This window comes from Cryptotermes secundus, unplaced genomic scaffold (assembly GCF_002891405.2).
Source record: "Cryptotermes secundus unplaced genomic scaffold, Csec_1.0 scaffold1863, whole genome shotgun sequence".
Classification (NCBI taxonomy): domain Eukaryota; kingdom Metazoa; phylum Arthropoda; class Insecta; order Blattodea; family Kalotermitidae; genus Cryptotermes; species Cryptotermes secundus.
The window spans coordinates 167,085-176,828 of NW_019725440.1; the positions used below are offsets into that span (position 1 = coordinate 167,085).

The 9,744-nt window shown below is 38.0% G+C and overlaps 1 protein-coding gene across 2 annotated transcripts in view; it reads left to right on the forward strand.

Moving 5' to 3' along the window:
- The window catches only part of LOC111863445 (prolow-density lipoprotein receptor-related protein 1), a 273,951-nt gene that overhangs the window by 111,367 nt on the left and 152,840 nt on the right, over positions 1 to 9,744 (forward strand). For both annotated transcript variants that reach the window (XM_033751069.1, XM_023849788.2), the window contains exons 13-18: positions 1,245 to 1,478; positions 3,543 to 3,756; positions 4,263 to 4,458; positions 5,117 to 5,386; positions 7,611 to 7,771; positions 7,962 to 8,052. In XM_033751069.1, coding sequence (XP_033606960.1) covers positions 1,245 to 1,478; positions 3,543 to 3,756; positions 4,263 to 4,458; positions 5,117 to 5,386; positions 7,611 to 7,771; positions 7,962 to 8,052 — 1,166 coding nt within the window. The remainder of the gene's footprint in view (positions 1 to 1,244; positions 1,479 to 3,542; positions 3,757 to 4,262; positions 4,459 to 5,116; positions 5,387 to 7,610; positions 7,772 to 7,961; positions 8,053 to 9,744) is intronic.

The window sequence follows — 9,744 nt, forward strand, 5'->3', positions numbered from 1 at the left end:
TCAGTTGTGATTTAGAGGAAGCAGGCCAGTGATGTCGAGCTGCAGTGATATTTATCCCCGCAGCTACACCGGAATAATTATTCACACCTCTCCAGCCACACCGGTCTGGCGGTCCCCAAGTTGCCGACGAAGGTGATGACTGGTGACCCTTCGTCCGCGGAATCAGGATTCCAACTTTGCTCGCCCCTCTCAGAATTGGTTCAATAGCAGTCCGAATCTGTGTCTTTGAACAGCTGTTTCTCAATTTCAGCATCAGAACTCCAACTTTCCTCACCACATTCAGAGTCGGTTGAATAGCAGTCCGAATCTGTGTCATTGAACAGCTGTTTCTCAATTTCAGCATCTTCCATACGACGTCGTCGTGTATACGGCTCTCTAGCAGTGAATCTCTGTGCTTAGACCACGATAAGAAGCTATAAATCTTAACCTCGAGCCCAGACATACAAAAATCTCATTCACGACTTGGCTGAACCCAATATCTACTTCATGATGTCATGGGTGGCTAAACTTATATTGCGATGTTTCAAAATCGTTACAAACACAATGGTTTGACTGCAATGAATGAACAAATGACCGATCTGGCAACACCATATTCTGAGAATTAACTCCCGTATCTTTCTAAAACATTACACAGCGAGCGATATCAGACGCATACAGTCGTGCATACCGAAATGTCCCATACGATAAATAAGCGTCAACAAGAGACATCATCGAATGTGAAGTCGCCACAAGGACTTACACTGCTAAAATGCATGGTGCAGAAAATGTATTAAACTGCTAGAACACATGGTGCAGAAAATGTATGAATTTCGGGAATTTTTGGGGGGGGAATCAGTATAAAAAAATTTTACAGATATTAAAACCTGTAATGTAGAATATCTGATTCTCTATTCTTTCTACATTAAAGGAGCGTTCATTTCGTTCATTTATCATAAAAAATGTTGAAATCACACCATTTTTAGAAACATGCTTACAATTTCATTGCCCTAGAAGGGCAGGCATTTAAATAAACTCCATCCAGCTGCTCCTACTGGAAATTAAATGGTCCGTCCGATAAAGGTTAATTAGAGAACCATTAGTGCATAGTTTTCATCACCCGAAAAAGATAAATTTAGAAAATTTGGGGTGACCAAGCTCTTGTGCCTGTATTTATTGTGAATACAGAATTAAATAAATATAAATATATACATTACAGTTGTCTTTGCTACAAGGAAGGTATAAGTTGAGCAAAATTCTATTTCCAGATATGTAATTGAACGGCAGAAAATAGATGGATCAGAGCGTTCAGTGGTTCTTAACAAAGGTATAAATAACTGTGAAGGTTTGGCCATTGACTGGATGGGCCGCAATATCTACTGGACTGACCAGGGGCTGAGAGCTATTGGTGTAGCCAGATTGAATGATACATCGCAGCGGAAACATTTCCTTTACTCAAACATGTACCATCCCAGAGCCATAGTTGTTCATCCAAAGATGGGGTAAGTGACTAACATTATTAGTGTCTGCTCCTCATTGGTATGACGTCAGCTTAGATTTCTCTGGCCCTTTTACATAGACATCACCTGAACAAATTCCAAGCTCATACCTAGAGAGTCTCAGTGTGATAAATATTGTTTTATGTCCACTTTTCAGTTTCCCAACCATGTCTTAAGTGAAGTACTGACTTACATGAATGGATAAGTACACAGGCATGTGTGCACATGCACCAACATACACAATACATTCCATTGACTTAATTTTTATAGAGAACAATGCCTATCAGATCATCATATTGTCTCATGCTAATGACTGACTGTTGGTTCTAGCTGGCAGTTGGATTTGGTGGACACTGAGTCATCTTTTTTACAGATGGTTACAGAGGTTACATGTATTCACAGAGGTACACAATCTCTTTACTGCTCTTGCTTGGTTTGTTTCTAGATTTGTTATCACAGGCAGATTGCTAGGTTTTGGACTCTGATAGTGGTTACTCCTGTGCTAGAGCACCGCTCTCTGTATATCACTTTTGTGGATTAAGAGAAAACACCATCCCCAGTAGTTCCTTGACTGTAGTTTGCATATGTAGCTGTTGGGAATTAGAGCTTGTTATTGCTTATTAAAGGCCGCCTCTGTGGTTTAGTGGTCAGAGCTCCTGGCTACAGATCCAGAGGTCTGGGTTTGATTCCGGTGCTACTAGATTTTTTCTGAGAAGTAGTGGGTCTGGAACGGAGTCCACACAGCCTTGTGATGATAATTGAGGAGCTATTTCAAGGAAATGGTGGCTCCTATCTAGAAAACCGAAATTAACGGCTATGGGGATTTGTTGTGCTGACCACGTGACACCTTCTGTCCGCAAAAAATTGGCACTAACTTCGCCAACAAGTGGCGGTCGCTCAGTTGGTATAGTTCGCTTGCAGACTGAAATCACGGAGTTTATTGCTTATTAATGGATGCCTTTGTGACATTCACTGATTCCAAGAATTTGACTTTTTAGGCATCATGTCACATTATCAGTCTGTCTGTCTCTCTATCCCCTTAATCTAATCAACAGATTTGTGTGGAACTTAATATTAATATTTAACCACTGCGAGTTGCTCCACAGTTTATATTTTAATTTTTTACCACCAGTAATACCAATCTGGCAGCTGTATGCCTTGAATTAAGAATGACACTAGCAAGACTTCATGTAAGGTTCCGAACTTCGGTGTGGTAGTGCAGCTTCAAAGGAATATACAGTGTTTTGTAAGGTTTATTTTAATTTTCTACCATCAGTTTTACCAACATGGCAGACACACCAACGTGCGAGATGAGGTTGAAACGCCACTAGTATCACAAGATCCTGAAATTTAGTGTTTAAATCTTTGAAATACATGGGATGCAGCTTTTATTCTTTATTATTTATTTTTAGGTTCATTGATGATTATGGTTATTATCAAGTTCTGGAAGTTTTCATTAATGTAAGACATCTGTGTTGGGGAGCTAACATTACGGACCCCATGGTACAGTGAAATGCCTATTCAGTCCATTAGCATGGCGTTCTTTGTGCTGCTTGCTGTGCAGTTTCTACTGTGGTACGGTGAAGGGCCATACCTTGCATGTGGATGATTGCTGATGCTTTGTGCCCCCATCTCACATGAATTTTGCTGGCACATTCTTTGAGATGAATGTCAACGCTATTGTTTGGTGTGTGTATTGACTGGGTTTATCAATTTTTCATTGACTGAATCATCTTGGAAATATTGATTGTAAAGCAGCTGTTAGTAACGATGGTGGCAGCTATTAAACGTTAATGAAATTCCAATAGTGAAGGCATTCACATTGAATGGGGAAGTTCATTCTACACCAGGTTAGGGGCTGATGCATATGGGTTAAGGTTCATCTGGAGAGCAGCAGATGCGAACCTGAACTGAGGGCAGTCATATTGGAAAGAGTATAACACTGAGATTTTATCTTTGAATAATTTATGAAGAAAACTTTTAAATCAAGGGAGATTAATGGGAGTTCCTCTATTGGTACTGGCATTACAAATTAATGCTTTGTATTGATTGTATCATTTGTTTCAGCCTTATGTTTTGGACAGACTGGGTAAGTTCAGCTTCGCAGAAAGGGAAGATAGAACAGGCATGGATGGATGGAACACATAGGAAGCCACTTATTGAAACACAGCTGCAGTGGCCTAATGGACTTAGCATTGATTATATAGGCAAGATGTTATACTGGTGCGATGCTTTCCTCGATAAGATTGAGCGTGCTGCTCTGGATGGAAGTAACAGACAGGTATGTAATGTCTGAGATTACAGGCTTGGCAATTTCAAGTTTGGCTTTTCTTTGGGTGTCTTGTATGTCATCTTGTGGATACAGTTATCCTGGATGCAGGATACACCTGCACAAGTCACTGGATTTTGGCTCCCCCCCCCCCCCCCCCCCCNGCACTACATATATATTAAAGGCTCCTTAACTATTTCTAATGAAGTAGTTGCTGTATTGCTTATCATTTGTTTTATTTGTTCAGTAGGTTTGGTGAGCTGAGCTATGGCCTTGAAATGTGAAATAACTTTGCCTCCAGAACAAACCCTTGGGGTGGGGGTGGGGGAGCAGAGCTCAGTGTCTTGAGTGCTGTGACTGAGTTACTGTCATGTGTTGAATTCCATTTCAATAACTGTCACCCATTTATGATTAGGCCTTTCATTTTCGTGCACCTCAGAGCTCATGTCCTACCAAACAAGTTCTAATTGGAGGCACACAACTTGTGCTTACTGAACTGATGATTTTTCCTTTTTCAGATTGTTTATGATGGACCCCACTTAGACCATCCATATGGATTGGCATATTTTTATGGTTCAGTTTACTGGACTGAGTTCCAGAAGGGAACTCTTCACAGTAAGAATCTCAGTGTGGATGAAGGCGCAGTTGAAACACTGAGTGAAGAATTCTCAGCTCTCTTTGAGATTCGTGTTTTTGATAACTCTTCTCAAACAGGTGATGAACAGTTTTTGGTATGGCAAGTCAACAATCTTGTGATCTTGGACAATATGGAGACCTAGGAATAATTACAGATTCCTTCATAAGAAATAGTTGTCTTCACCTGCAATATCCAGTACCGTTTTGGCAGTACATACTGCTATGCTTATATGTAAACTGTATGGCAGGTTCTGTTCAGATTCCTAGTGCTTGCCTTGTGTGTGCGCTGATGCTTAATGCTGTTTGCCACATCTGATAATTATTGGTTCAGATTATTACACACATTTATTACAATAGATGTATATGGTGTTACATTTATTGTTTTTATGCCCACAGGCTGATCTGCCTGAGTTCAGTATATACATATGCCTTTTCCATGCAGTTACTGCAACTGCCTCCCACCACTGCATGCACTTGATGCAGTCAGCTCTGCTCTGGATGTTTTCCACAAAGTAATAGTGTAAATCCAAGATTAAAAACAAATGAGAGGCAGAAGAAGATATTTAAGAATTAAAAAAAAAATATGTGACACAAACCTATAAAACCTTAATGTGTTTTCTGGTCAAAATTTGTGATCAGCAGACTGCATATTGCACATGACTCTCATAGATAATCTATATGGGACTCCTACATAAAAACCATATGTATATGTAAATCATTCAGTGTTTGTTAACAGGTTCAAATGCTTGTTCAAATAAGAACAATGGTTGCCCAGAACTGTGTCTGGCTGTCCCAAATGGCACTAGGTGTGTGTGTCGAGATGGACATATTCTAGAGGGCAGCACATGTGTAGTCCAGTCCAATTACACAGCCCCTTCACGCTGTACAGCACGTAACTTTCAGTGTCGGGACAACCTTCGTTGCATCGACAGTCGTTATGTGTGTGATGGTGACGATGATTGTGGCGATGGGTCAGATGAAGACACACGAGCTGGAGGAATATGTGGTAAAGTAGTAATTCAAAGAAATTCATGTAATACAAGTATGGCTCATAGCAAAAACGTAATGAATGTTGTAATAAATGTGCTGTCATTTGTTCCATCTTCATATGTTTTTTTTTTTTTTTTTTTTTTTTTTTNTTCATTGTTCTGATTAACCATAAATGTCATTCATTATATTCTTTTTAAAATTCTTTCCTGCATGTATTTCTTCTAACTACAATATTTTGTTTCCCCCTGTCACATTTTCCAGTTGGTGCCCAGTGACTGATTTTGTCATGTGTTCTCCCATTCACTCTGCATATTTTAATGGCTGCTGTTATTGTAATAATATTGAATACAGTATAATGCTTATTAGCTGTATGAAGATTATTTGTTTTGCTGTATACCCCTACGTAATTTTCTTTTCTGCTCTATTGGATCTGTTACATATACTTAAAATTACACATAATACAAAGTTTTAAGATCTGTTGCTCCCTTTCTGTAATGTGTTTCTCCCTGTTTTATGGCATCCACAATCTAGTTTCACATCTCCAAATCAAAAATCATTCTCCTCTTCACGTAAGGAAATAAAGTACGGTGTTCCTCAGGGTTCGGTTCTGGGACCTCTTTTGTTTTTAATGTTTATAAACGATTTGCCTAAAGCTGTTCATGAAGCGAAAGTTGTTTTATTTGCAGATGACACCAATATACTAATTATTGACAAAAATCTTAAATCTTTAAATGATAAAACTATAGTTTCTATGCATCAATTAGAAAATTGGTTCGCGGTAAATCATCTTATTATTAATATTGAAAAGACAAAAGCACTCTTTTTTCAGGGACGTGGTCCCCGTCAAATTGATAAACCGGAACTTTATTTGAATAATAAGAAAATAACATACACAGCTAATTTAAAATTTTTAGGTATATATATTACAGAGAATTTAAGTTGTTCCTCTCACATTCACCATTTAGTTCAAAAATTAAACAAAACCATCTATCTTATCAAATCCTTACGAGATTTGGTCAGTCTTCCAATTTTGAGAAGTGTGTATTTTGCGAAATTTGAATCTTTATTGAGATATGGTATTATTTTTTGGGGCTGTGGTCTAAAGGACATTCAAACTGTATTTAAAATCCAAAAAAAAATGTTTAAGACTGATCAAAAGAGTCAATAACAGGATATCGTGTAGAGAATTTTTTGGTGAATTTAAAATTTTAACCTTAACTTCATTGTATATCTTTGAGACGTTGTGTTTTTTAAGGAAAAATAGGATATATAACATCTCGTATTCAGATGTGCACGGTTATAACACAGTACATAAGCAGAATTTGTATGTCCAACCATGTAACACCTCACGTTGTAAAAGGAGTGTGATTAACATGGGAATAAGATTGTATAATAACTTGCCCTCTCAAATAAGAAGTATTCAAGAGTTCAAGGTTTTTAAGCGTCAATTAAAGGATTACTTGTTGTGCAAAGCTTTTTATTCCCTTCAAGAATATTTTTACAAGAATTAGCTTAATAATAGAACAAAGATACTTAGGTAATTTATTTTAGCTATTGCATGTAATTTATAGTTTAGCTTTTGTTGCGTTATTATACTCATCCACTGTTTTATCATATTTAAAGGATTTATTATGTTATTTTTCTATGGTTTTTTATATTATTAGTCATTTGATGTTATGTTTAATCTCATATATTTTTTTAAAAAACTGACTTGTCCAATTGTACATAATGTAACAGTTATGGATGTTAAATAAATCAATCAATCAATCAAACATAACAGAAACTTAAAAAGGGGGTGGGTAAAGGTCAAAGTTCTCTCACTCTTCCCATGACTACTATCTATATTCTGATATATTTCTGATTACTAAAATCTTAATCATAACATCTGTAATTTATCCTACAGCAGGAGGAGAAAATATTCAATAAACAGCTGTAGAAGTAGAAGAAGAAAAAAAAACAGAAACTACCCCATTACAGAGCTCTTGTCACATTTTAATTAATGTTTATACTGACAATGATTTCAAGTTCACCTTTGACCAGTTTGCTATAAATTTATTTAGTGTGTTGTTATTTCATCATGAAAACCAATAATGCTCTGTCAGTAGCTGTTTTAAGGGGAGAAAATAAATAGGAATAAAAATCTCACCAAATTATATACAGTTGAGAATTATTTGGAAGTGTTTTTTGAATCACTTCCATGTAAAATGCACAAACTGCAATGTATTCAGTTATTGATTCAGAGAACGTGCAATGCCGTGATGACCAGTTCCGTTGTGACAGCAATCGGTGCATCACACGATACTGGGTCTGTGATGGGGACAAGGATTGTTCTGATGGCTCTGATGAGGACCCAAAGGAATGTGTCAACACCACTTGCAGTCCAACACAGTTCAGCTGTGTGGTAAGACTATGTACTATACTTCTGTAAGTTGTAAAGAGAAATTTGGAGGTAACAGTTGAAAGCTATAATATAAAGTTTGATTATACAGAGATTTCATAGCGAAACAGAGATGTTGTTACAATGAATACCTGTTGAGCATTACAAATTGCCAATATGATTTAGAATACTGATGGACTGTTTCATGTGACAGATATCAAATCGTTGCATCCCACTAACTTGGATGTGTGATTCGGATCCTGACTGTGGAGAAGGAGACACATCTGATGAACCCAGCAACTGCGGTAATAATAAGATCCATGCTATATCATAATAGATTACATCTTTTTTATTCCCATATTATTCTGGTCATTGGGATTGAAAATCATACTAACACTTTCTCAATGTATATAACCATTTGATTGCTTGAGAAGTCTCTTTCCTCTCTTCACTATGCAGATGTGTGTTACAAAGTATTGATGGACTTATGGAGTAATCCTCACTGAATGAAACTTTCATGTAACCATTCCAGTTGTATCACTACTAAAATGCCCTGTAACAAAGGTGTGATGTTCAAATTCACTGGGAATGTCACTGAAATGGGAACCAAAACCAATACTTTCAGTCTCACCATTCACAACCTGCATAAATAAATTTAATGTTTGTATATATTGATGTTTATTTACAATGTCAGATAATCTATAGGCAAAAGTTACAAACCTCATCAGAGAGAAAAATATGTTATATACTTGTCAGAAGTTATACATTTTTGGTAAAAACATCCTTGTATATAAATTATCTAATTTGAAAATATTGTAGAGCATGAAAATGGGATGAGTGGTAAGGTTGTCAGCCCTACGCGCCAGCTGCCCTTTACTCCCAGGAAGATTCCTGGTACTCATTTCTGTTAAAGGCTGAGTCAACCCCAGGGCCATACTGTGGCTGGAAGGATTAGGTCAATTGAAAAAGCCCATTGACCTCATTGGGACTTGAACCCACGACCTTGCAGCTTGTAGCATATTGCCTCAACTGACTACACTACTGCGTGATCTATAGACTGTAGACAACAAAAGAAACGAGGTGGCTGTGTGGCATGGCAGTGAATTACTACTGTTTTGAAACTGAACTTTTGATTATTTCTGCATTAGTGTGTTGTTTTCTTGAGAACCTTTATAACAAAAATACTGTTATATGTCAGTGTGTTGCCAGACAGTGGTTTGATAAATAACCCCATGATAGGCACAAGCATCAATAGGATGAATGTTATAGCTTGTTGCTAGGTAACAGTCAGCACACCAATGAACTTGCTGGGTAAGAATCATGTTACTTGTGTTTTTAGTATGGTCTGTGCCGTGTCCAGTGCTAGGCAACATGACTGTAAATACATCTACAAAAACAGAAGCTGTTTTCTATGTGTTGTCGATGCCAAAGGTTTATAGGGGACAGCAAAGGTGGTTTGCAAGTAGTTGCAGCTAGAAGCCTTTAGTCAAGGACATGAAGCCATCATGGAACATAGTGCAGAGTGCAGTGCAGTGTAGTTAAGAGTTAGTTGCAGTGGTGTGGCTGTGAAAAAAAGACTTTATATGTAATATTTGGAGTGTGTGTAACAGCGAATTATAAAGTGTAGAAATACAGGTACCGCTATAATTATGTGTAATTGCTGGTGGTGTGTATAAGGAGTAAATAAACCTATTCATCCAATGCAGAACATGTGTTATTAGACACTGATACATGTGACAACTGATATCAGAAGTGGGATGGATTGGATTGATCAGCTTATTATATTGTGACATGTTGCACTAAGGAGAACCCCCCCACCAGCAGTGACGCGGCGGGTGAGTCAGCGCTCCCCTCCCCCTCCTCCGCACGGTAACGAAGCCCGCCCCGCCACTCCCTCCGCGGTGACATCACGCGGTGACGTCACGCGGTGACGCGGAACTGCTTCCTACTGTGACGTGGAACGTAACAGGCAATCCTGCGGCTATATAAGTGAGTTC